We start from the raw sequence: 26,922 nt of genomic DNA on the forward strand, positions 1-26,922 counted from the left end.
TTCAGAGTGGGAGTGAGGCAGGAAGTTCAGGGAGGAGAGTTTGGGAGCGAAGACTTGGAAATATCTTCACACACAGAGGCCGTCACACAGAAACCGCTCATCAATAGCGAAGCTGTGAAATGAATGTGGTCTTAGCTAAAAGTCCTCCCCGCAAAACACTTAATCCGGGAAGTATTGAGATCCTCCACGAGTCAAAGTGCCAATTTAAAATCCATGAAAATACTCTTGCAGTAAAATTCCTAAAAGTCAAAAGCGACCATTTCAACTGACTGTTGATGTTTAAATGTGTAAGCTGGCACTAAAATAGTTTGGATTCACACATACATTTATTTCAAGAAATATACTTCTTCTTTTAATTTTTGCTAAAGATTTAAATTGGCAGCAGGCAGGCATGCTAACGTAGATGCACGTAAAGATTAAAAACAACCAGCTGCAGCACGCTGCATTTTGCCGCCATGCTTTATTTAAAGATTAAACATTAATGGAAACCACTTCAGTGAGCGGACTCTGTCCATGTCCCAGATCGTTTAGTGTCCTTTGCTCGATCTAGTTCATCCTTCTCAGTATGGAAATACTTGAATGTGAATCCGTCTGACTGCTTGAGACAACTACCCACAGTTCAACATACTGAATCCATTTATTTTTTTACAAGACGTACATTAACACTTTCCATCTCAAATCACCTTTTTTGTAAAACAGTGCAAAAACAATGCCAAGAATGCATTTGAGATACTGGCACAAAACAAATGTTACTCATGCACCATGTCAGCCGTACCATAGTCATAATATGAAAGGATAATAAGATTAGAAACTGCACATTAAAGGATTCTGATGCACGTTTAAACACCAATGATTAAACGTAATATACAGAAGGAACATGGTCTTTGTCGTGATGCATGTAAAGACATTTTTCCTAGTAATCTTGTACCAATAGTTGTAACAGCGGCGTTATTTTTCATGTAGCGCATGATTATATTCATAGTACAAGAGAGCCCTTGTACAGAGCATGACGGGCCGCCTGTGGAGAAATCCTAAGTTGTCCCAAGATGCTTTATGCCGTAAACAATTTCATAAATGACCTAAATGAAGCAATTTCCTTCTGCGGCCGCAATTCTCAAGTTAATTTATAACTTAAAAATTAAATAATAAAAAATATAATATATGCCCAACTTATGTCCGCAGTTGAGGAATGAAGCATGTTTGCTGGCTTACATACAGTGAAAATAAACACTAGCAAACATTATGAAACATCTTTAAAAAGAAATGCACACAGAGGATCTTATTATTTTGTCCAGTGTTTGATTCACAGTAGTCTTCTACATTTACAGTTTATCCCCCTATGGCAATTGTTTTTTACAAAGACAATACTGCCATTGTATTCCTTTTTTGTGGCCATTTTAAACACATTCAAACGAATGGACCGACAGCGGACTCTCTGAAGCTGAATCGCTCCACCGAGGCCTGACCACCCTAGCAGTTCTATTCCTACACAAAGTCTCTCATTCTAAAGACGAACACTGCCGTCTGCAACAACGACTTGATTCCCTCTCCGAGCCTCCGTCCTTTCCCGAAAAACATAATGATAACGTAATCATCCGACCTCCTCAGGCCTCCCTCCTTTCAGGGAAGATATTCATCCCCAGCTCCACCAGCGCTCCCAGCAGCACGGTCCACAGGGGAATGCACACAAACGTCAGCTTTACGTCCGCCAGCTTCTCCAGCTTGGCGCACAGCGTCAGGAAGAAGCCCAGCTTGAGCAGCATGGCCGTCAGGTACCAGCCGCGCAGACGCAGGTCCGGGGAGCCGTTGCGCGGGTCATACCCGGGCTTGCAGCGGCCGGCCATCTTGATGGCAAGCATGAGAATGAGGATGCCGTCAAATACCCAGACCGGGAGGAAGATGAGGAACCAGTTCCACTGCACCTGGATGGGGGGGAAGGTGTTTATTTTGCCATTTGTATCAGCGCGGATGATTTACTTTCTTGCTTGGGTGACAGGATATGAATCTTCTAAGGAAAAATGGGATTGATCGCAAACAAAAGGATTTAAATTCATCCATTGACCATCTTGATTTAAAGCAAAAAATGTTAAACATATTGGGGTGAAGAGAGAAAAACGTGTACCTTTCCGTCCATCTTCAGAACTAACATGATGAGGAAGACCAGGGTGAAGACCCAGGTCAACAAAACCCTCTGAGCCAGAGACATCGCCCTGACTGGAGACACGTCAGAGGAAGAGACAGACATCCATGAGACGGAGGCAGAGGCGGTGAGAAACATTTAGACACCTACCATTATGATGCATGTTATGAGTGACAACACGGCCACGTCGGAATAACTGCTTTCAGCTTTTTAAAACGTGGTGACACTTCCGACAACACGGTCGAGTGTCTATTTCAAATCAATTACTTCCAGTTAGCTGATGTTATGACAGCTAGCTTTTGTAGCTCAATAGCATTAAGCTAACAGGCGGGTGTTTTACGTAAGACAACGTCTGACTTACTTCAACGTCTTTCTACATCAGTGGCCGGCAGTTTCGTCTCCCTGTGTGGATAAAGTTACACCGAAACCCGGCGATTTTGGATCATTCACATGGTCATCAATCGGAGCGTCTGTTAACGGCAACAGACGGAGATTTTAGGAGTCCGTTATCTGCGGCCGCTCATCCTGGCGGCCAATAGGCCCGTGGTTTGGTGACGTCACGTGTCTAACCGTAACACGTTTGTAAACGCGCAAGTGAGTTGTCGTTTCTCCTGTAGTGTGTTTTAAAGTCCACCAGAGGTAGGTAAAGTTCTATCTACCCCTCACAGGCTGTGTGACTCCACATGAGAATACGAAACTACGCTCTGATTTTTTATTTATTTATTTGTTCAATGTGTGTATAAGTGTGTGACACGTGAGCCCATTTTTTGTTTCCTTTTTTCACACACTGACATTTAGCCACTCAAATTATATGGCGCATTTACACGGTGAATTACGGTCCGGGACTGAAGTTGTGTGTGGGTGTGTGGGTGTGTGTGCGTGTGTGTGTTTTCTGCGGTGAGAGGCTGAAAGGGAAAAGCTAGCTCCTCACACATCGGCGAGCGGACGCTGGGCATCTCCTCCAGACAAGCAGGACCCGGCTGGGCTCCCTCACGAAAGCCCACTTCGTATCTGTGCGCGCGGGGGGAGGAGAAGGAGGAAGAACTCGCAATCTTCCGTCCGTCGTGGTTGAAGGAAGGTGAAACCTCAGCGGCTGCGTGCAGAGGATTGATCGGGCTCCTGCGTGTGCGGGCTCTTTGTGCCTCGCCGGGTAACTTTTTATTTTTTTTACCGCTAGCTTGATGTGGTGCTAGTGGGACCCGAGCTAGCATCGCAAAGGAGCGCAAGGCCGTGGGAGGTGAACCGCGCAGGGTGTCCGGTAATACCGTGTGTGCATCCAAGCGGATGCTAGCTAGCACGTTTAGCTGCCTTTAAAAAAGAAAAGATGAATAGCAGTGCTCGGGTTGTTTTCTTTCCAGGGGGAAAAACACCCCAAGTAACGTTAATTCACCACCGAAACGAACCCAGCTATTTGATTTAACCTTAAACGCATCGTTACTGTTGTCCTCATCCTTCTTCTACTTATCTCCGAATGTCTCATTCAGCAGCAACACACCATTATTTTCCATCACAGGGTTTTGCGGTTGCGTTTTAATGGCGGAGGTGGGCGCAGCTCGCCTAAAATCTTTACCTTCCAAGCTAATCAATTATTTACAAAACCGTTGACGGCGGGATCGTGAATGTCTCCGGTGTAAACCGTATTCAGACGACCTCCACGTCTACTCGGCCTGTGCTTTTTGGACCGAACCCTCGTGTTCTATTTGTGGCACCGGAGGCCGGTTTCCTCCCCTTATCTCCGGCTGCGAGGGGAAACTTCAGCAGGCGGTCGTGCTCACAGCTTGGCAGGTCGTCCGATTATCCGACATGATTTTCCATTGCAATGACAATTGGACCCCCCAAATAGACCCTCCCCTACTGTGCCTGTGCTCCCTTGTTGTTGACCTGCAGAAGAGCCAGGAAACAGCATTACACCCTTTTTTTAATAAACAGATTGTTTGTTTTTGTTTCTGAATAATGTTCTCAAAGATTGATGCAAGTAGAAACAACCATGCACATGTTTGCACATGTTGAAAGAAACTACGCTTGGATCGTAGCCAACGGTGCAATGCATCTCTTGGTGTCACCTGCAGAGCAGCGTTGTGTAATCATTATATTTTACAGTAATGATTACTTGGATACTACTTGGATCACGTTTAAAAAACAAACACTGCTTTGTTGCAATGAAGCACACTTCCTGTTTGTTCCAAGCCGCTTGGTTTCTCGGGACATTCATTCAGAAACGTGTGTTTCACGTGCACCAACCGCCAAGTGAAATTCCTTGTATGTCCAACATATTATGGTAATGAATGTCTCCTGATTCCTGATCAGAGGGGGGCCTCCGTCAGGTGTGTTACCGGCCCCCGAGGTGTCTCTCTGTTGTCGTTCGGCAGGAAACCGTTCAAAAGCGGGTGGTGTTCTTGTGACTCGTCGATAGATAAGAGATGAAGCGATGGAATCAGAGCTGCAGCTGCCTTGTATGTGGACAAGACCAGCTTTGTGTTGCATCCAGAGTGTTTCTTTACAGACCGAGCACCTGCTTGTGCGCGCGTACACACACACACACACGCGCATGCATGCATTATGAATGGACTATATAGCCTTTGAGACTGATAAGAGAATCCTTTTATTAGCCCCGCGGCGGGGAAACTCACAAGATTACAACAGCAAAGTGCAAACTGACGTAGTGCCTGAAATAAGATCACAAACTACTATAAATAAACGGTAATAAAATAAATTAAGAATCCACAGAGTTATATTTAACCGGTTTGAGGTGATTGACAGTCCACCGCTTGTCAGTCAACGTAGCAGTTCTGCTGTGTGTGTGTGTGTGCGCGCGCTTTATCATCCGTAGACCCAGACTGACAGTCTATTGTCGGACCAGAGTGTTCCTTTGTATTTCTTTGTGTCCTTTGTTCTCCCGGCCCTTTCCTCCTCTCTCCCGCTGTCTCTCTTTTCCTTATTCGCTCTGTCTCTCTCTCCCTCTGCCCCGTCTCTTTTGAGGATGCTGTTTTTATTGTGAGGCTTCAATCTGCCTGCGGAGCCGGTTGCATCATCGGCTGCAATGCGCTTGCATCACAGCGGGGCTGCCATAATCATCTTAAATTACAGAGCCCAGAGATATAATTGATGGAAAATATAGCCGTGTCGGTGTAGGGTTACGTCCATTGAAAGCAAGCGTCTCCTCGCAGCATATTTGAAAAAAATATGTAGCATCTGCCCCTTTCCCTCTGCGTGACTTTAGGCGGCCATTGTGCGAGTGCTTGATGCAGTAACCTTTTGTTATTGACTCTGTGAATTTGAGCTGCACACATCAATTTTGAACTGAAGGAGAGTCACGCTGGGCCCCCGAGGGATACGTTTAAGATACAGATGCCTTTTATAGGACCAGCATGAGTAAACGAGGCCATCGGCCATTCGTGTGTATCGAGTCTGGATGCGCTGCTTCTTTGTCGCCTGGTCGGATTCTACGCCTTCATTTCGTATAGTTTATGGTTGAGTGTGACCTGGAGTCACAGTACCTCCCTCGGTAGTCCGGCGTAACCAGGATGCGTCAAGGGTGATGGGTGACGACAAAGGTGACGTTTTGGTGCTGATGATGGTTGTTTTTGTGACTATACTCATAAGCTACGTAGTTAGAAAAGACAAACTAGTCTTAGCAGTCTGATGTTATCCACCACTGTTTTGTCCCAGTAAGAGACGCATGCTATTTTGATCCTTCACTGGAACCTCATCTTGTCTTTCAAGGTCAAAGCCCAATTACACACACACACATACACACACACACTGGAAATCCCTTTTCAAACCGGATTAGGTTTTAACTTGACCAAATGTTTTCATCGGTGTACAAAATCCTCCGACGCACGTACTATTGTTTTGAATCTCAACCGGGAATTTTGTCAGAACCCAGAAAGTCTTAACTGACTCTTTCTCCCTTTTTCCAATTGTCCAGCTCCTGTCCTAATTTTTCCGCAAGGACCAAACGGCAGTCAGCGACGCAACCCCACAAGAGGTAAGTCCAGTGTGTTCATGGTGTGTTCACTAGTTTCCAGCTGACTCGTTTTAGTCACAGCACCACATGCTTAGACAACTTCTGTTTCATTCCTGAGAGGGTGTCAGCTGCACACACACACACACACAGCCAGTAGTTCATAAGTGCGGATTATATTGTCTGTGAAAGAATGGTTGATTTGAAAAAAGCAGAATGCAGTCTATTGTCCTAAATTTGGAAAAGAACTCTCCAAATGACACGCCGATAAATAGACAGATAAGTACACATGTGATGGAATAAATAAACATAAATTGAGACATTTTGCAGGGGTTAGCATCTTTATTTGTCCATCTTATATTTGTGATGCTGCAAAAATGGCTCCCCATGGCCTCTTGAAGTTTGAGACAAACCATAATTACCAATATGTTGTCAGTCTTTCTGGGAATTTCAGAGAATTGTAATAACAAAGATACAGCTTCATTTTGGTGAAGACAAAGTTCTTTGAATGCATAAACGATTTATCGTTGAGAAGTTATGATCTTGCGTGTGCGTGATGCTGCTATATGATCATCCAGCCCTGTATAGGTCAAGTGTCGTGTCCTGTCCTGTTAGTCGAGGTTGTCGGGTGGAATCCCTGACGAGATGGAAAACCTGATCCCCGTCTCCCACCACCTCTCGGTTATATATATATATATATATATATATTTATATATATATTTATATATATGCACACACACACACACCCCTCTGAAAACACCCTGGACCCTTCACTGTCGGTTGTGTCACATACACTCAAAACACACACGCACGCTCTCTGCCAAACTGGGAGATGAAACCTGCACCCATCATGAAATATAGAGCACCCGGAGAGAGGGAGAGCAGCCGGGCTCCTGTTGCACATCACGAGTTGCCAGACTCCCTTCAGGAGGTCTCCTCCCAGCCTCTCGCGTTTTCACTCGAAAAGCAGCAGCAGCGGAGGCGTCCCTCCATCCGGACGTCATTCCCGTCCTCGGCCGTCCCGTCTGTCGCAACGTTCTGTTTTAAAATAGGCGCTGCTCCGTGTGACGGGGCTCCGCTGTCCCGAGGACACAAAAACACATCACACGGCTTAGGAAGTACACACTTCACATGTATGTTTTATGGATCAGGTACATTTTCTGTCTTATCTAATATCGAACTAGAAATGACAGATGAATATCTGGACTTCTGTCTTAACGTTAGTTATGGGTTTATCTTTACCTTTTTTTGTTCACCAAAATTGCAGCATCCTGCCCTGATTAATGGTTCTGTGAAGTTAAAGGACGATGCTCCTCCAACATACGGATTAAACAGACACTTTGGTCATTGGGCTCTACAACCCGTAAATTATATTTTATAAGAATTGTAATTTTGTCTTCTGACATTACTGGAGCAGCACTTTCACTATGAAATTCTGCAGAAAATAATAACACAAGCTCAGGCTGTTGCAGCAGTTCAGCTGGATCGAGTTTGCCTTTTAGCTCAGAGACTAACTGAAGGTTTCGTTATGAGGAACCAATCTGAGTCATTTGCAATAATGCGAGACATTCAGAGTGAAAGACAGTAGCTGGAAGGTGTCTGATTAAAAGAAGATCACGCACGCACACACACACACACACACACACAATATGACTTATTGCACTCTGCTATTTCCTGCTCGCACAAAGACACACACACATGCATGTCCTCATATAAACTGTGGCCTTCATTATGCACACTGTCTCAGTTGACCCGTGTCTCTCTCTCTGTGTGTATGTGCGTCAGCTCGGACAGACCACCGGTCTGACAGACTTGGCAGCGTGATGCTGCAGACCGTGTGTGTGTACGCTGAATTCTTTGAGAGCTCTGTAACGCGTGTGCTTTGTGAAGCTCTCTTGTTGCTGTGAGTTTGTTGTTTGCAGAGTAGCTGGAAGGAAATTTTCTCCCTCAGGAGGACTAATAACAAACAGGCGATTTATAACTGTTTTTGTTTTTTCAGAATGTGTGATTTTAGGGTCAAATCTCAGTTTGACAGAAAAACGCTCTGGGGACACCATTTCGGTTCGTGGTCATTGAACAGAAAACCGCCCTGTGTGCGCCTGTTGTCTCGGCTCCGTTCCCTAAAATATCCTCTGGCAAACCAGAGTGTACGTGAGTTTCTTTGGGGAAAGTCCGGCCTATTTTTTTCTTCTGTTTTCCAGCGTAGATAATCCCGGCCAATCCTGTGAAGTCACGTCCGTTAATAGAATGAGTTGTCTGTGTTTGTTGGCCTGATGATGTGTGTGTGAGTTCGTGTTGGCGTCCCGCTGAGCTATGACATGAGGACTAGGAGGCTTTAAACAGGGAGGACGTCTCTTATTTTCTTCTTTCGTATCGTCTCTGCACGGTGAGGATTTGAAGCCTTAAAGCCGTCCTGAGAGTCTTGGAGGTATAAACAGTAAACGCTGCTGCTGGTGGTCCGCCCCCACTAATGATTGGGTGTAGTTCTTCTTGCTGTCTGGATGTCTGTTATTCCTCTCCGGTACGCTCATGATAGTTTTGTCGTTACACAATCTCACATCTCTTCGAGCTGAAGAACGTGACATTTGTTTGGTCTTGAGACATTCTGTATCCGTGGAGTAGTTTTGTTGCCCTCCTAATCTCCTCCTCGTTATTTCCCCAAATATATCTTATAATGAGCAGACAATGTAGTTCTAAAAAGCATTAGTTCATTTTAATGGTTAAGGGAATTGTTGAAAATGAATGGCCATCTTTTTTTATCTGCTTCCAGCTCCACTAATGTGACACTTTGCTGCTTTTCTCTGACTTGGGAATATATTTTTGTGCCTTTTTTATCAGATGGTAGACGCAACTTGAATAGAGCCAAATCCAGGTCAGAAGTTTTGATCATTTGAAAAACAAACCTTAAAGTTTAAGTTTTGTTCTTGAACATTGAAAAATACAACAATATAATCAAAATAGAAATGTGCACGAAAAGTATTATAGTTTTGACTGTTTTTTTAAATAAAATATTTTTTTTCATTCTTCACTTGATATTCACTGTAATTACAGGTGTCGTTTGAGTTTCGTTGACCAGCTATCAAACCACAAAGTTTGAATACGTGACAATCTTTCCAACCCGCACAAATGCGGCGCTGTGTTCACAGATGTTTGTGGAAGTGGGAAACTTCATGTGTGGTTGATGAATGGTTCATTCTGAGAGTTTTCTTTTAACTATCTATACTATTTTCTAAAAGAAAAACCGTTGACCTGGATTTGGCTCCATAAACATGTTTTTAAAGGCTACATGCTGAGCTGCAACCGCAGATTAGTCCAAAAATTTGTGGCTTGCAAAATTCACAGAAATGACCTGGTTGTTCTTTTGGTTTTCCACCACTGGACTACTTTATTTATTCTGAATATTTTTGTGGCAACCTAAACATCGCTGTCTTTTCTGAGATGCAGTGCGCCAATCGGAACTTCCCCGGTTTCCTCCTACAAAGTACTTTGAACATCTTTGACTCGAAAGGGAAGAGAATTGCTGCGACTATTCCGTAAATCTGATTTCCTTTTCCTCCCTGGTAGTGACCCATTTTCAGCTTCTGTTCTTCAATAGTTTAATCTCTACTCAGCGCTAAAGAGTTATGAATTCCTCAGAGCAGCAAAGTGGGACTTGTGAGCGTGTGATTGAGCGCTAAACTCTTCACCCGTCTTCATCCGCTAGAAGGACAGGAAACGTCTTTTGCTTTCTCACCCTCCACTTGGTGTCTTTACGGACCTCCTCCTCCTTCCTCTCTTATTTGAGCTCTGTCCATTTTCTCCCTCGGTCACCGCAGGTTTTTCATATAAAGGCCTTTTTATTGACACTGTAAACTCATTGACTAGTCTAGCCGCTGCACATGCAACGGGCAACAAATCCCTACCCCTGTTAAGTGGGCTACATGTGCTTCATGGTAATGACAACATAACATTACGTCGGGGAAAGGAGTGTTTGGGTGAACGATAGAGGAAGGACTGATAGACCACACGCGAGATGCTCTCTTCCTGTTACTGTCAACGTCTCAAAAAGTGCACACGTGTCCACTCACGCAGTGCTGCACTTGCATCTCTGCAGCCCTGCAAGGAATGTGACGCCCGCGCTTGTTTTTTGTTTGAGCCGTCGACTTTGTCGCGCGTATATAAACACTTAAAAGTGTTGCGGTTTGGCTGGAGATGAGCCGAGTAGCTGACTAAACAAGTCCAAAAAATGTCTTTCAAAGTAGAGAGCAGGGCGGACGGCTTTTCGGTGAAAGCTGTTCGCCCATTCTCAGTAAAACTGCAGACTACTCCTAAAGACGGATCAACACCCAGTTTGTTCAAAGCCATTCGCTAATTATTTCTTGGAAAAAGTATGTCTGTATGTGTCATAACGTGAGTCAATAGTACAAGCAAAACGACAGGAAGAAGACATGTCAACCACGTGTTGGAAGAAAGAAACTCTGCTTTTGTGTGTGTGTGTGTCCCGTCTTCCCTCCCTCATCCTAGGACACACCTTCCTCTCAGGTATATAAACCTATGTGTTACTCACACTGCTCTCCCTCCCTCTCTGTGTGTTTTCAGTCTAAGATGCCCTAGGCCGGGAGAAGGGAAATGTAAATGGCTTCCAAAGTAAAAGATGCTGTGGTGTGGTACCAGAAAAAGGTAAGCCGATTTGAATCTTAATAGACAATATTAAAGTGTTTTTCTCCTCATGGTGGCTCGGCCTCGAACGGAGAGTGTGACTGTGGGAGTCTTGCTTCACATTGGAAGGTGCATTTTGATTCTGACTTACGAGCAGTCTGTTGCTGCTGAACTCTGCCGACGTAATCTTTGCATGAGCAAAGTCAACTTTGGTTGCATCTCACGGTTTACTTGCTGTTGTCACGTAGTATTTACAGAGCGTATTGGAACATGGGTACATATTTACTGTCGGGTCTTAACAAGTTCAACGTTTTAAGATCACCCTCACCCACACTTGTTATATTCAGTTTCTGCAGTTTGTTATTGCAGACTAGATGCTTATGATGTATACAAGCTGAGTGTGTGTGTTTATGCAACGTGTTTTTGTAATAACACACAACACAGATTTTTCTTATATATATATATCTTGTTTGCAACAATTGCAACCAGACATCTTTGGCACTTTGCTGCTGAAGGCCGTTAAAGCACCATCGGTACATCTGCGATGAACTAATATCCACGAACACGCTCACCGCTATAAGAAGGCTTTGCTGAAAGATATCAAAGTACCCACATAAACGCCACAACATTTTGGTTTGCAGACTCTGTTTTTTTGGCACGGCCCTCGTGACTGCTGTCAGCGGCGCCGCGTGGAGCCGGGCCGGTGTCGTGTGTCTTCTTGTTCCATGCTCTCCGATATCGGATCCCCCCCCCCGCCCCCTGCATGCAGCTCTCGGCTTACACACTCTGTCTTCTGTTATTATTCCCCCACCACCTCCCTGTTCACCACATCTGTCTGTCTGATCATTCTTTTTTCCCTCATTGTTTGGTGCTATCATCGATCTTTCTCTCGCACCCGGCCCTCGTTGACACCCCCCTGAAGATGACTCGTACGAGAAGAGCCTTTTTTCAATTGAAGGTCTCAACTCTTAAACACTGCTGTCCGCTCCAGACAAACTGCCAATTGAAAATAGCATCTTTTGGTTTTTCTGGAGTTTTGTTTGCAGGCAAAAGTCTCAAGTCGTTAGTTATACTTCTTCGGCTCTGTAGAATTAATCTAAGAAGCTGTTTCAGATGCAGCTTGATGGTGCGTGTGTGCGCCCGGCTAAGCTTGTCTGGGCAGAGACGCACCTTTTCCCAGCTGAGTCACAAACGAGTGAACCCCTTTCTGAGAGGCAGTCTCGGTCTCCAGGGCGTCTTCGTCTCTGAGTCATGTGAGATTTTTTTCCCCCTTCCACGTTCTGAATGTTAACGAGATTATGTTCCTCCATTACTCCAAATCTCTGTACCCTGTTTTTTTTGGGGGGGGGGGGGGGGGGGGGGGGGTTTCCTCTGTCCATTCGAACCGTCAGCCGCTCGTTTATTTTGTCGGGAGCGATTTCCCAACCGGCCGCGAAGCTGCACCTCGCGCCTCGTCTCTCCCCCCCTCCCCCCGTCCCCGTGACTCACAGTATATTTTGGGCCGTGGCTGCCATGGCGTGTGGTCCGGATCATTTTACAGCACCAGACAGACGAGCTTGTTGTCGTTTTTTTTTTTTCTTCAGCATATTTCCTCAAAATGCAGTCAGACAGTGTGGTTCCTGCTGCTTCTTTTGGCGTGTCGGTGTTATATTTCAGCTTAAACCGTCGCACTTAAATAAATCCGCTTACGGTTTATTCCTGTGGTGGCTTTGAGGGATTCTTTTAGGAGATAAGCAACTTAATACATGTTCCTCGTACGAGGGTGAGATTTAAGAACGTTTAAGTAAAAATACATTTAAAGTAGAGAGGCGGCCCACGATCGAGCAAATGGATTCATGTGTTATTTCTAACTTAATTTTTAAATATTTTTTTTCTCATTCATTTAGTTTAGTTCACATGTTTAGGTTTAATGAAACAAAAACATGCTCAAATCATGAAATCTTTAGATTTATCCAATATGAAAGAATCCTACAATGCACCAGTAGTTAGAAACGCATAGAAGACCGTTAATGAGTGGAGAGATGTTTCAAACACACACGCGCACACACCTGTCTGAGCTGAAAATAGACCTTACTCATTACGCAGCAGCCTCCCCGTGTGCGTTGCCATGGTCACACGTGAAAACACAGCAGAGGGTAAAATGCCACAACCAGATGTCTTTCATTAAATCCTTTTTTTTGTTTTCATTCACACCGTCACTGTTTTTTCTTTCTTCGTTTGTCCTCATATGAAATCACATATTTAAAGATTCAATTCTTTTTTTAAATTGTAAAGGTTCATCTTGGGGGTTTTTTATGCCCTATTTCCTTCTTTTTTTTTTGTGCCCAAAATGTCTATTTTGGGGATTTGGGTCAAACCCATCCATCAGCAGTTCTGATCAGCACTTTGAACACTATGTTTTATAATATGACTTTAAACTCAATATCTTGAATCCAAAAAAGAAAAGAACAGATAAGTAAAATAATCTGTAGTTTCAAGCTTTGATTTATTCATTTGTCTCTTTAAAATGAAAGTATCCTTGTGCGTCTCCATCCGTGAGATGGGTCAAAACTGACCACACCTAAACTGCATTCTGACAAAGTGATGAGGGATTTTCCATCACAACCTGGTCAACATTAGAGAGTACCGGGGTGTTAAAACCTTTGTTAAAGCGCATGCGAGGAACCAGTAAGCCGTGTATCTACACACGAAACCGTCACGAAGCAACAGATGCAATCTGGCGGACGGATGCACTCTGCTTTCGGTTCTGTTTTCGTCCCCGCCGACCTCTCGGTGGAAATATGTCCTTCCAGCATCTCAATGCTGCGCTGTGCTCGCCAGCTGCCGAATTCTTCCGTCCGAAACCTGCCGTGACTGGAAACGGCGCGAGCAAGAGGCCGAACACGAAGCCACAAGCTTTGAAACCAGAACCGAAAAGAGAGACGCTCTGCGATAATTCTCTGTGGGTTTTCACCTCACACCTTTTTGATCCATTATTTCTCTTTAAAGTCAACACCCTACACTCAAAGGAGTGTGTGCGTATGTGCTTTTAATAGACAACCTGCTCCACGAGTGTCGAGTAGTCGAACTCCTGCTAATCTGTAATGACATGTAGCGTGAGGAATGCAAATAATTGTCAAAGGATGAACAATCACTGAGGGTTGTGTTGGGTTCTGAGCCTCTGGTCAAGGAACAATACTGTCACAGCTTTGGCTTAAAACTTCATCATGTAAACATAACATGCATAATAACATCACATTTTAACCATCGTGTTTAACTCCGTTCTATATGGTCCAAAATCAAAAACAGTTGATAATGTGTTCATCTTGTGAATATCTCCTGCAGACGCACAACCTGTTTGAGTGGCGCTCCCTCCACTGCAGAGGCAGTAGTTATGTAACTTTGCTTCGCCGACATTAATCTCCCTCCCTCCCTCCTTCTCTCCCTCCCTCCTTCCATCTTTCCTCATCCGTCGTCATGGTGACCAGCACTGCCGCAGCGGCCTCCTCGTCTTCCCTTTCTGTTGCGCTCCCTGCACTTGGGATTTGCTTGTCAAATCGCAGAAGTCCGTTTTTTCTCAATGAGACCGGGAGCTATGTAACTCCCGTCGGTTACTAATTAGTTCCAATATTTTAGTTTTTATCTTTCGTAGAGAAAATAATACAGAAAATGAAACGCCTAAATGGACAAAAACTGTAGTTTCACACTCTGTGTGTGTGTGTGTGTGTGTGTGTATATAAGAGGATCTCCCCGCACGATGCACCGTGGGATTTGTGCTGTCAGAGAGTGACTCCTCTCTCCGCACCTCCTCTGTGCTGCTTCATCTTTCTGCTGCGTAGTCTGCTCGTGGTCGCCCTCTGGCAGTCTTCCGCATCCACTCGAGCGTCTGCGGTGTGTTTCAATACGTCGCAACGAAGATCGGCTGTTGATTCCTGTTGCAGAAATATTATTTATTGTAGGACTGATATTTAATTTCCTCCCCGGGTCAAATATTCAGCTCCCTGTCTGAACAAAGGACGAAAATAACAGTCATTGCTTTATTGGAGCTGAATTGAGGGTGTCATGTGAGACCAAACCCTTTAAGGATGCAGTAGTTGAGAGGGAGGTCACTCTTAGCACGATGTCAATGACGAGCTGTTCTGAAGATGTTGATCGCATCACATGGTGCCCAGCTGTCATGGGACTGGAGGTGTCAACGTGTCCGCGTTTCAGACCACTTCAACACTTTCTCTCTCATTCGGCCCCTTTGCGTGTGTCCTAGGGGGTTGATTGTAGTCTTTAGTTAAAATGACCCACTGATTGCTGCGCTAAAGTCCTAATTCGTGGTGAAGTCATGTAATACGTGGTTGTAAATATCCGCCCTGGTTTATGGGATCATGACGGCACCAGTTGTGCAACACAAAGCGGAACAGCAGACCGTGACAAGTTTGTGCAGACTCCTCCTGCACGGAAAATCGGTCGCCATGGCGATATAATCCCTCTTTAAATAACAATGCACCTCACTTTGATTCTGGTGATTTATTTTAACGTTTTCAATCATACGTGAATCCTTCATTAAAGGGAAGTGACGATTCGTTTTAAGAAAAGCTTTATTGTAGTTCAGAATCATTATTCCTCCTTCTAGAAGATGACGTTGTCGCTTTTCCCCCCCCCCCCCCGATTAATCAGTGATCATTTCTCCTGTTTGTTTTTCCAGATCGGCGCCTATGACCAACAGATATGGGAGAAGTCAGTGGAGCAGCGGGAAATAAAGGTAATTTTGTTGCACTGTGTTTGTCTTTTTTGGTTCATTTTCTACGTCTTCCTGTTTCCCTTCTTTCTGTGCTCTTCTTATTCTAAATGTCTCATTGTCCTCCATTTCTTCTGGTTCCTTTTTTTTGTCGAGTTTCTCCCGTCCTCTCTTCGACTTTCGCTCTTCCATCTTCGTCCCTGTTCTTTATCTTATTGTCTTCTCACCATGCTGCCCGTTCTTTTCCAATGTTTTCTTTTAACTCTCTCCTCTCTGCCACTTGGCCGGGTGTCACGTGCCCATCTCTCCTCTCTCCATCTCCATCCCCTCTTCTTCCAATCCGTCTTTCCCTCCTCCTCTCCACAGTTTGTTTCTCTGGTGAGTATACAGCGGGAAACAGTCCCGTCCCCTCTTGTTGTCCCACAGTGCACATCTGCTTCCCACGCCGTAGCCAACTAGACTGTGATTGTTTTGTGTGTGTGTGTGTGTGTGTGTGTGTTATTAACCCCACTCTGCATTCACACTGTAGCAACACACACAGCTGGATTAATGAGTCACGTGATCAACACCGCAAAGCGTCGGCCATCTTTAACTCTTAGTGGCTTTTAGGTCGGTGGAGCTAGAACAACGCAGACTTGAAGGTCAGAGCAGATTAAAGATTGACGGTTGACGTTGGGCAAAACTTGTTTTCTGTTTCTCAGGGTTGTGCGTCTGCGTTCCAGACATAACAAGCTCGGATAGCCAGATACATTCCCAGCTTCTAGTAGAAGTCTAGTAGAAATCTTCCAGAGTCTTCCTCGTTTAAGTCGCATATCTTATTCTGTCGAATCGTAAACTATTACAATATCCTTTCACAAAATAACAACTCTACAAAACAGCAATCTTCACGCTAGTACCGTAAAAAGACTTTCAATGGATAGAAAGATGAAGCAAAGAGAAAGGAATTGATCGTGGTGTTTGCTTACGTGATGTCACTGCATGTTTTTTGGTGTTATCTTTTAAGCTGTGATATTCCAAACTCGTAGTAAACTGGTTCAACTGGGAACAGGGCGGAAAAAGGAAGTGGAGGTACGTTCACGGAAACCTAGCCAGCACTTTCTATAAAGGCGACTTCACCGCCTAAATGCAACCCGACCGTCAGTGATTTGGCCTTTGGGGAGAAGAATACCTACTAGTTACTCTTCCCCCCTCTGGACTGTTTATCAGAATGTTTATAGCCTCAGGAGATTCTGATGATAAATTCTTTCTTTTAATCTAGTGGAAGATACAGCGGCTCCTTTTTGCCTCTTGTAGATTCATATTAGAACGAGGACTACAAGGAATCTTTTTCTGACTGCAAAAAAAGAAAAAATACATGTACAAGTATTAATATTTATTCATCGGTTTGGCCGAAGAGCGCATGTGGGATTTTCTACCAAGGAAAGCCAGTCGCCACCCGCTGGTACAAACGGGGAACTACAACATATCCTACTTTGTGTGTTTGTGCGCTTGAAAAGCGTCATGACGAGCAGCGTTCCATGAGAATTGTCAACAGAAAAGAAAAACCTTTCCTCCTAATGAATGAACGTTTATACGCGTCGCGGTCACTGAGGCCGCATCGTAGCTGCTAACCAGTTCATAAAGATAAGCGACTATCACACAGATAAGAGCGGCGGCCAGGCGAGATCGTTTTGAAGGACTTTAATGCTGCAGTAAATCTACTGAGAAGAGGAAGCTATCGATTGGAACACACACACACACACACACACACATAGCATAATACCTCACTCGAGTTGGTGTTTAAAGATAAGAGCCCCCATCAAGCCTCTGTATCAAACCATTTACTGATAACACAAAACCTGATTGGCCTGTATGTAAATATTAGCATGAGCCCGTCCGATCCGAGGGGACAGATTTAGGTTGTTTCCCAATCCCGTTAAATGGGACTTACATACTTTACATTACAAGTCATTTAGCTGACGCTTTTATCCAAAGCGACTTACATTGCATTGCTAACCCATGGCTTTTTACATTTTTGCCCGTGGAGCAATAAGGTGTCTCAGGGACACTTCAACATGGGACACACTTAAAATGAACGATCGAGTGGAGCTGCCTATTGCTAATGAATCAATAATGAAACAGCAACTGTTGAGACCCGGCCGAGAAGATCAAGTATATAAAGTATTGTGTGTGTGTGTGCGCGCAGCACTGCGGTCATGTTTACTTGGAGCCATTGATGGGAAACCTCATCAAAACCAAGCTATTGTCAGACTGCTTTCATTCCAACTCGGACATTATTGTATTTCACCGCACGCACACAGACTGAGTGTAATGGCATTATAGGAAGTGACCGATTGTGACAGGAAGTCAGCGTGCCACAGGGGAGCTTAACTTCAAAGCAAAGTTTGAAGCTGCAGCAGAAAACCTCACTGAGGCACTTTTGAAAAGACGCTGCTGAAAAGTCTTGGTCCTCCTAAATTTTGCCTCAAATGCAAAGTAGCAAAAGAGCCTCCGCACAGCGCTTCAACGTGTTTTAATGTGTGTGTGTGTGTGTGTGTGTGTGTGTGTGTGTGTGTGTGTGTGTGTGTGTGTGTGTGTGTGTGTGTGTGTGTGTGTGTGTGTGTGTGTGTGTGTGTGTGAGTGTGTGAGAGATTGAGTAGAAGCCTGTCCAAGGTCTTCAGCGAGCCGCTGGCTGTGTGAGCCTCAGTGCACGGTGTGCCTCTGTGTGTGTCCATGAAGGCATAACGTGCATGAGACGCCTCCTGTAGTCGAGTTCCTGTGTGTGTGTGTTTGTATGTGTGTTCATAATGCAGTCTGGCATTGACTCTGTGTTTCTCTGTCTCCCCCCGCAGGGCTTCAGGAACAAGCCGAAGAAGACTGGACATGTCAAACAAGACCTCATAGACGTGGATTTGGTTAGAGGTGAGCAAAAAGAGTGTGTCCTTTCCATCAGAATCATTAGAGTAGAGTTTCCAGAGGCTTTTTGCAAAAACTAAAAAAATGCAAAACACACACGAGCCTGAGATGTGTCCATCTGTGTTTTCATCTTTTCAACTCTGAAAATGAGATTATCTGATTAGTTCTACGCGTGGGATTGTGTGTTAAATCTACGTGTGTGTGTGTTATTCTCTTCCTGCGCAGGCTCGGCCTTCGCTAAGGCCAAACCGGAGAGTCCGTGGACCTCGCTGACCCGAAAAGGCATCGTCAGAGTTGTCTTCTTCCCGTTCTTTTATCGATGGTGGATCCAAGTTACCTCCAGGACCATCTTCCTCCTGCTGCTGGTTCTCTATCTTCTGCAAGGTGTGCGTGCGTGCGTGCGTGTGTGTGCGTGCACGTGCCTCTTCCACAACTTAGTGGAAGGGATTTGTTTCTTGTTTTCAGACTGCAAAAATATGAAAGCATTCGTCTCAAATGATACAAAAAAACACATTTATTCAATGTGAGACATAAGTATTTTAATACTTTTAATAGTGTCCGATGAGGACGAGTTGCATCATCGTATCTGGGCCTGAATTGAACCTCATTGGGCGTAAGGACACTCTCAGACCTTCCCCTTGATTCGTTACCTCAGTTTCATCGAGCTCACTTTCTAAACTTGCAGTGGCGGCGGCCGTCCTGTACGGGCTCGTCCCGCAGCCTCATGGGGTACCCACCACCGAGGTGTTCGGAGCCATCTGGCTCATGCTGCTGCTGGGCACCGTCCACTGTCAGATCGTCTCCACCAGGACCCCGAAACCCGCCTCCAGCGCCGGGGGGAAGAGACGCAGGTGAGTTTGGGAAAACAGAAACCAGGGCAGTAGAGAGAATCATTTGAATATGTGTCTCTTGTTGCTGGACTGTTTTCACTTTTTCTTTTCCGACAGGTTCTGTCGGCTTGTAAGTGAATAGAAGCATATTCATCATGGAGGGAGTTTCCGTTCACATCGACAAAAATCAACTCCGTATTCACTGAATCCTCACAAACGAGTGACATTTGACAGTTGGCAAGAATTAGGAGCGACATTTAGGTCATTGTGTTATGAATCTCTCCATGATAAATATTATGTCACTAGTCGCAAATGGGATTGATTGTGTGTGGAAGTAGAAACTAGCCAGCTTCACTTGGTGTGTTGTTTATTTTTGTAGTCTTTAGACTTGCAGTGTGTCAGTTTCAGCTCGTCGGTGTGCGGCCGCTGTGTCTGGTTCACGATTATTTAAGACAATTTTCAGACTCTTGGGAAGAAAATTGGACCATGCCACAGTTTTGGAGGAGGCGAGGTGATCGTTTTTTGTAGAGGAGAAATGGTGAAAGGGGGAAATTTCTAATTTGCAGTTCTCTGTATCTGTCTTTCTTCCTCATCCGAGTCTCGAACCATTTCATCTCATAGACAAACAGAAATATGTCTCAGGAAATGCAAACAATGTAATTCATCTAAAAGCCAACAATTGTTGTCAACAATTATTAAAAACGGGGCTTAACTTCTCCTTGATCAACGTTTGGAGGAGCGAGTCTTTAGGGTTACCTGACTCTTACACACACAATAATACCTAATCACATCATAAAATCTGGGTACATTTTGGGATTGTGTTTTGTCTGTCTAGCTTCTCTTTAAATTTAAAGTATATATTTTTTTACTGCCAACGCCAGCTGTGAATCATAATAAAATGCAGCCACACTGCCGTAGTTTCAAGTCCTCTTAGTCTCCAGGTTCTCTTTTTAAGTCTCTCTCTCCGCTCTCTATTCTTTTCAAACTGAAGGAAGTTGAGGAAGGCCTCTCAGATGGAGGTGCATAGGGAAGGCGACGGGTCTAGCACTACCGATAACACACAGGAGGGGGCGCCACACTCCCACTCAGCGAGCACCACGTACAGCCTGGGCACTCTCTTCCAAGATTTCTGGCATGATATCTGTAAAGCTGGGTGTGTATTTTTGTTTCTCATCTTCCTAAAACGAGATGATGTGCGGAGACGGGACCGGGGTTCAGTTCACCAAATGATACCAGATTCTAAGTTTTATTGTATTTGTCAATTTTTGTATTGGCGAAAACAATAGATTGAATCGCATGTCCCTGCGTAGTCTCCCTTTTAACTGGAATGCTAAGAACTGAATCCCGGCCCGGAGTCGGCCCTCAACCGGGCTTCGCCAGCTGCAGCGTCGCTTCCTTTCTTGACACGTAAACTGATTCCCGAGCCCCCAAAAAGAGACGGTGCGAGTGATCTTTTGACATTTGGCATTCCTTTTTTTGGTGAGGAACGAGGGGACTGTGCAGCTGGCTTTGCGCGTGGGTCTGACCGGCGATGTAAAAAGGAAGCATGGGGCACGGTTCAGTGCCCGAAAAAATAATTCTACCAAAAATCAACTATCCGATACTCTCTAAAAACATTTGCTATTCCAGAATTTGAATTTGACCTCAACCGTGACCCCAAGCTTTTGCTTTGACTCAACATCGGTGTGGAACATTCCAGATTTAGGTTTTCTTCATCTACTGATGATCTGCCACACACTCTTCAGCACTCGGTAAAGTAAAGTTCATTCATGGACACGCGGCGCTTTAAGTGACTTGTTACATCAGCGCATCTCCAGCACATCAGGTTTTGTGCAACATTTCTTCAGATATCTGTGTTCATTTAGTGTGAATGTTCCACAGTGACGTGTTGAAAGCTTCCTGTTTATCTGTGACTTGTCTCACTGCATGTCTTCTACCGGGGCTGAACCTCATTCTGTCCACCCATACACGTCTATCAACCTCTCCTCCTCGCTGCCTCCCCCACATCCCTTCCTCTGCCTCCTCCTCCAGATCGAAGAAGTCCAAACTGTCCATCGACAAGTCGACGGAGACGGACAACGGCTACGTCTCGCTGGACGGCCGGGTGACCAATCGCAGCAGCGAGGAGGGGCTTCAGCTCCACGAGCAGCGCTGCGATCTGCTGACCAGGGCCGAGGAGGTGTGCTGGAACGCCCGCGTCCAGCCGCCGCACCTTCACGCGCCCCTCTGCGCGGGGCCGGTGGTCGCCAGCGGCAACAAGGTGGTCCATCAAAGGAGAGACGCGGCCGCGCACACGCCTGTCTCTCCGGTCTTTGGGGGCTGACGTGTAGAATCGTGTGTTTTTCAAGGAGCCGGCGTCGGACGAGGCGTCCAGCGAGGAGGACCCCGAAGCCTCCTACAGGGCGCTGCGCCGGGGGGTGGAAAGGACGAACAGCGACTCCACGCTGAGGAACCGCAAGAGCACGCATCACTACAAGAAGCACTTTGCTGTGGAGGTACAAGCACACGCAGACAAGAGAACCCGCTCACTTGTTAAGAGGCTCCATCAATTTATGTCAGAAACATGGAAATCGCACAAAGGTGTTTTAAAAAACAACCGTCGTCCTCGCTGTCCGTCAGGACGTTCCCAAGTCCGGCACCAGCTGCAGCTCCAGATGTTCCAGTCTGAGGACCCAGGACTCGGAGAGCACTCGACACGAGTCTGAGACGGAGGACCTGATGTGGGAAGACTTCCTGCACTGTGCCGAGTGCAGATCGTCCTGCACGTCAGAGACCGGTGGGGAGATGAGATCAGCATAGAATGAAAAGAAAGAAGCATTTGTTCCGTTGTTTGTGCTAAAAGTCCTTATGACGCCTTGTCTTTACAGAGGGAGAAGGAGGAGGGACGCCTGTCTGTCCCCCTGCTAAAAAGGAATACAGAGACGACCCTTTCCATCAGGTCAGTGAGGCCTGCCTGGTGCCAGACAACTTCTAAATATAGATATTTTAGATTTAAAAGCAAAGTCATTTAAATGCATCATAAGTTACACTTTTCAAACTAGACCTCTTCTGACCTGTAAATCCTCAGGGCTTATGGGGGTTTCTTCCCACAGGCCCATTAGAGTAGCACTACAGAACGAAGTGGTTGCAGTAAATAGACTGTTCATAATAGTAGTTTGGATGTTTTTGCCGCTCAGGGTCACGCCCCCTGGCTGCACAGCTCCAATCCCGGCCTGGAGAGAGTGAGCGCCATCGTGTGGGAGGGAAACGAGTGCAAGAAGGCCGACATGTCCGTCCTGGAGATCAGCGGGATGATCATGAACCGAGTGAGTGACGATTCCCGCGGCCCCAAAACAGTGAAACGCACTCAATGTTTCTGAGGCAATGTTTCTCCTCCTCTCATCACAGGTGAATCTGTACAACCCCGGTATCGGCTACCAGGTCTTTGGGAACCTGGTGTCCGTGACTCTCGGCCTCACGCCTTTTGTGTACAGGTACTGCTGACACGTAAACGTCATCTAAATACATGAACTATGGGGGAAATCCAGAAGGATGCTTTAAACTTCTGAAGGGGGGAGAGTTGGACTGGAGAAATAACTTATTATAAAGAATCTAACTCTGAATGTTTTACTTGATAAGACTTATGACATATTACCAGCTGCTCACTAATTGTAAAATTAAAAATATCAAAATGCGGGTTTACTTACGTCGCCTTGGTCCGTCTCCTGCAGGCTGGCTCAGTACAGCGACTTGGATCAGCTGACCAGTCTCTCAGCCAACGAGCTACTGTCCGTGGCGCTGGGAGGCGGGTCGGGATCGGACGCCATGGTCATCACCATGGTAACCCTGAGCTTCCTTGTGCGCGTCTGCCTCACGTGGCTCTTCTTCTTCCTGCTCAGTGTTGCCGAGAGGACCTACAAACAGGTGAGACGGGGACACTGGGAACAGCACAACGCTGAGTTTGATTCTTCGCCGTGAGCCCGCCAGCCGGTTCTGATCCAACTTACCGCTGCGTGCGTTTCAGAGGCTGATGTTTGCCAAGCTGTTTGGCCACCTGACTTCGGCCCGCAGAGCCAGGAAGTCCGAAGTCCCCCATTTTAGACTGAAGAAAGTACAGAACATCAAGATGTGGTTGTCGCTACGCTCCTACCTCAAGGTTCGATAAAACAAACTCGACCCCTTCAGCTCTGAGTGAAACGCGTGGCCGTAACCAGCGGGCGGAGGTTAACTCTGGCGTTTCCTTCGCAGAGACGTGGTCCTCAGCGCTCGGTGGACGTGATCGTGTCGTCCGCCTTCCTGCTCACTCTGTCCGTCGTCTTCATCTGCTGCGCCCAGGTAACTGAGCGGGGTTGAGGCCCGCAGTGTGCGTGCGTCGGGTCGGGTACCTTCCCCTCGGACCGGCGGGTGAACTTGCCTCTTTCCTTCCAGCTGCTGCACATCCACGACACGTTCCTGGCGTGTCACTACAACTGGGAGCTGGTGATCTGGTGCTCCAGTCTGTCTCTGTTCCTGCTCCGCTTTGTCACGCTGGGCTCCGAAACCAGCAAGAAGTACAGCAACACCTCCATACTGCTCACCGAACAGGTACGCGCAGGGTCTGCACGCCGAGCGGCGCCGCGGCGCCTTCCGACGGCGCCGCGGCGCCTTCCGACGGCGCCGCTGATCCTCTGTGTGTTTCACAGATCAACCTGTACCTGAAGATGGAGAAGAAGCCAAATAAGAAGGAGGAGCTGACACTGGTGAACAACGTGTTAAAACTGGCTACCAAACTTCTCAAGGTACCGTTTGTCTCCAAACATTTTCCGTCTCCTTTGGTTTCGATAACCGCAGCAACAGTCTTTTATCTTAACCTCTGTTTATCTCTCTCTCTCCAGGAGTTGGATACTCCTTTCAGGTTGTATGGTTTGACTATGAACCCTCTGCTCTACAACATCACCCAGGTGGTCATCCTGTCTGCTGTGTCGGGAGTCATATCTGACCTGTTAGGATTTAACCTGAAGGTGTGTGTGTGTGTGTGTGGCTGACAAAGCGGTTCATGGGTCGTTATTCGGTTGAGATGCCGGTCAGACCAGAAAACTCTTCCTGAAGCTTGTGATGTAGAAACTACAAGATTAAAGGTTGAAAGCTTCTCCTTTTATGTTTACCGGTGATTTTGTGAAAGTTCAGAGATCTTTTATCTTGACTTTTTTTACAACCCCATTCAATTAACAATTAAAGACGCAAATGTATGGTATCAATTAATTAATGGGCTGTAGTTTACTATTTGTAATGTTTTATAGTTTTTTCTTTGGTGGAACTGTCATTCGAGCATGAATTCTAATCGGATCTCTTTCTTATTACTGTAGAGCACAGATCCAAAGCAGGCCGGTTTGTGCGTTAATCCCCCGTTTGACTTTGTGTTCACAGCTGTGGAAGATCAAGTCGTGACAGTGAGCCGGAGAAGCGGGCGCTCCTGTGACGGAGCGGCGCGTCGGAGCGCTTTCACCTTCAGCAGTCTCACTTTGTGCAATTCAAAACCTATTTATTTACCTATTTGTTTTCTACTAAGGGTTTATTTGAATATTCGTTTGTTTTAACTTTTGTGTTGTCAGACGCATAAGGATGCTATATTTTACCCGTCTACAAAGTGTTAGTATTACTTTCGAGCGTTGATGCTGGTGTTATTGGATGGTTTAGGATCTTGGCTGCGTTCGGTTGTCATTTCAGGTAATTCACATATTTGAAGCATTGAGCTGCCGATGGCACAACTATCGTTTCATTGTAAGGTTCTGTTTATTTGCTTAAACAAAAAGTTATTATTTATATTTTAAATACATTTTAAAATAGAATCTCAAAATGTTACAACCGTAGTATTTTTTTTTTTTTAAGAATACAAATGTTACTCCAATGGTTTTCCTCAGACGGAAGTTGAACTACAATGTGTTGGTTCCATTTGAAAAAATTATGAAAAGGATCTTTTCAGTGGCGAGCAAAGCAAATCCTCGTAAAACTTCAATAGAAAGTTTACTTTGCCTCCTGGCATTTCACAAACTTCTTTTCCCCGTTGACATCCGTTCCCAAGTGGTACATTTACCTGTAAGCATTCTCTTTCTAAGGATTTTCATTTTCTTACTTACCTGAGTTGTTGGGAGGTGAAATGCAAAGAAACAATCATCTAGACAACAGAAACCTTTAAAAAAAAAATCCCTTTTATTTATTACTTTTTTTCCCGTAATGCTTCTTCCTTAATTACTCCACATGAGATCAATTCCTTTTGTATTTGGTCGGATCTGAGTCACGTGGGGTTTTTTTTTCGTGATGATCCCGATTGGTCATTTATGTTTTTAAGTTCTCAAACTGACTTGCTGAGGTCCGAGAGCCTTTTCTGCTTCGTTTAACTGGGTTTAATGGCCTACAAGTATGTGAGTGGCAGCTGGTGGGATCCTCTACCTTTTCTTATCCGTAGAACAGAGTCGACTGAGCCGTCCTCCACAAGAGAAGAGGGACAACGCCGTCCCCCGAACCCCTGAGGCACGTCAGGATTTTTGGAAACTGTGTATTCTAAAACAGGCGAGTACACAGTACGACAACACATAGATTTAGAAAAACATTTCATGTTACTCAAAAAGGTCAACGGTCGATATTGTACCATGACTGCTTGTTGGATGGGAGACTCGTGCGCTTGATCAGCTGATGTCACAAGTTCCTGAACATTACAGTCAAAGCAGGTCTGAACGTGAATGAAGATATGCACTTTAAAAACGGAAGAAAATAAGTTACATCGTGTTTTGATGTCGAGAGATTATTATTTTTTTCTTCATGTACCTCACCTGCGTGACACAGTGCGTGTGTGTGTGTGTGCGTGTGTGTGTGTGTGCTGTTTAAGCAAACGCTAGCTCTGGATTTATGAATACTTTGACAATTCACATCACTCTTAAGTTCATCCAGCATAGTACTTGAAGTCATCCCACCCACAGAAAATATTTCTTGATTTAAAATGCTTTGGTTGCCTCAGTTCAGGAGTTCGGTTCGGCTAATTGAGACTAGTTTCATTCACAAAAACGCAAGCATAATCCTCTTCAGTGTTTTTGAGGGAAAAGACCAAAGTGCTTGTTTGAATTCATTTTTTTTGTCTGCTGGAAAAAGAATGTATTTACAGCATTATTCTTTACAATGTATTTGTTTCCCTTTGGAAATACCTTTTAAGTTGTATTATCTGGCATTGTGATTTTTGTCCTTTCGTCATTATTTGTAAAACGTGGTTTGTCGCTCGTTGGAAAGAGGAGGCTTGAGCTACTGTGTTTCTAAGGAACAGATACGTTTGAAATGTATGAAAATGAATTTAAGTAAAGAACTCTGATTTGATTCTGTTTTCAGAGTCTAAAATCTTTTTTCTTTGAACTCGTCTTTCCACAAGGTCTACGTTTTTATAATAAAAATTAAATGGATGTTGATTCAATGAGGTTTTGTGGTCTTTTAGTATGTAAACTTTGACCAGCTCTAGGATGGCTTTTTTCTTTTTTATGACTTCTTCTTTATGCAATTATAAAATTGCTGTAATATTTAAAAATGCGATGGTATTGCATATTGAAAAGTTATAAATAATTCATACTATCACTTTTCTCAGACCTTCCGACATGCAACAGTATAACTTTTGAGATTCATTGTTATTGATGACTTTTTTACAAAAATAATAATGGAAACAAATTGCAGCCCGTTTAGGGAATTGTGTTGAGGTGACACGCTTTTTTATTGAGGTTCAGCGCATCTTAACCACAAACGAGACAGA

The 26,922-nt window shown here is 45.0% G+C and overlaps 2 protein-coding genes across 7 annotated transcripts; one reads left to right on the forward strand and one right to left on the reverse strand.

Annotated features, from left to right (window-relative positions):
* Positions 1–618: 618 nt before the first annotated feature.
* On the reverse strand, positions 619–2,724 carry LOC120817368 (transmembrane protein 60). 2 transcript variants are annotated; one of them, XM_078100248.1, is made up of 3 exons: positions 2,502–2,724; positions 2,123–2,210; positions 619–1,922 (listed from the first exon to the last, which is right to left on the reverse strand). In XM_078100248.1, the coding sequence occupies exons 2-3, from the start codon at positions 2,204–2,206 to the stop codon at positions 1,605–1,607; spliced, it is 402 nt and encodes a 133-aa protein (XP_077956374.1). In that variant the 5' UTR covers positions 2,207–2,210; positions 2,502–2,724; the 3' UTR covers positions 619–1,604. The 2 variants fall into 2 exon arrangements, with proteins under 2 accessions (XP_077956374.1, XP_040029462.1); XM_040173528.2 differs by having other exon boundaries at positions 2,123–2,214; positions 2,502–2,694.
* Positions 2,216–26,592, forward strand: LOC120817367 (protein PHTF2). Of its 5 annotated transcripts, none has more exons than XM_078100245.1 (21): positions 2,216–2,267; positions 6,069–6,128; positions 10,683–10,763; positions 15,418–15,474; positions 18,282–18,351; positions 18,571–18,729; positions 19,031–19,196; positions 20,167–20,328; positions 21,207–21,435; positions 21,524–21,670; positions 21,795–21,951; positions 22,043–22,113; positions 22,352–22,480; positions 22,563–22,648; positions 22,886–23,078; positions 23,179–23,310; positions 23,403–23,489; positions 23,583–23,738; positions 23,837–23,932; positions 24,029–24,154; positions 24,561–26,592. In XM_078100245.1, exons 3-21 carry the CDS (start codon positions 10,719–10,721, stop codon positions 24,579–24,581), a joined length of 2,289 nt encoding a protein of 762 aa, XP_077956371.1. In that variant the 5' UTR covers positions 2,216–2,267; positions 6,069–6,128; positions 10,683–10,718; the 3' UTR covers positions 24,582–26,592. The 5 variants fall into 5 exon arrangements, with proteins under 5 accessions (XP_077956371.1, XP_040029460.2, XP_077956373.1 ...); XM_040173526.2 differs by lacking the exon at positions 2,216–2,267 and adding an exon at positions 2,523–3,290; XM_078100244.1 differs by lacking the exon at positions 2,216–2,267 and adding an exon at positions 3,021–3,218.
* The last annotated feature ends 330 nt before the right edge of the window (positions 26,593–26,922 follow it).

This window comes from Gasterosteus aculeatus, chromosome 4 (assembly GCF_964276395.1).
Source record: "Gasterosteus aculeatus chromosome 4, fGasAcu3.hap1.1, whole genome shotgun sequence".
Taxonomy (NCBI): Eukaryota; Metazoa; Chordata; class Actinopteri; order Perciformes; family Gasterosteidae; genus Gasterosteus; species Gasterosteus aculeatus.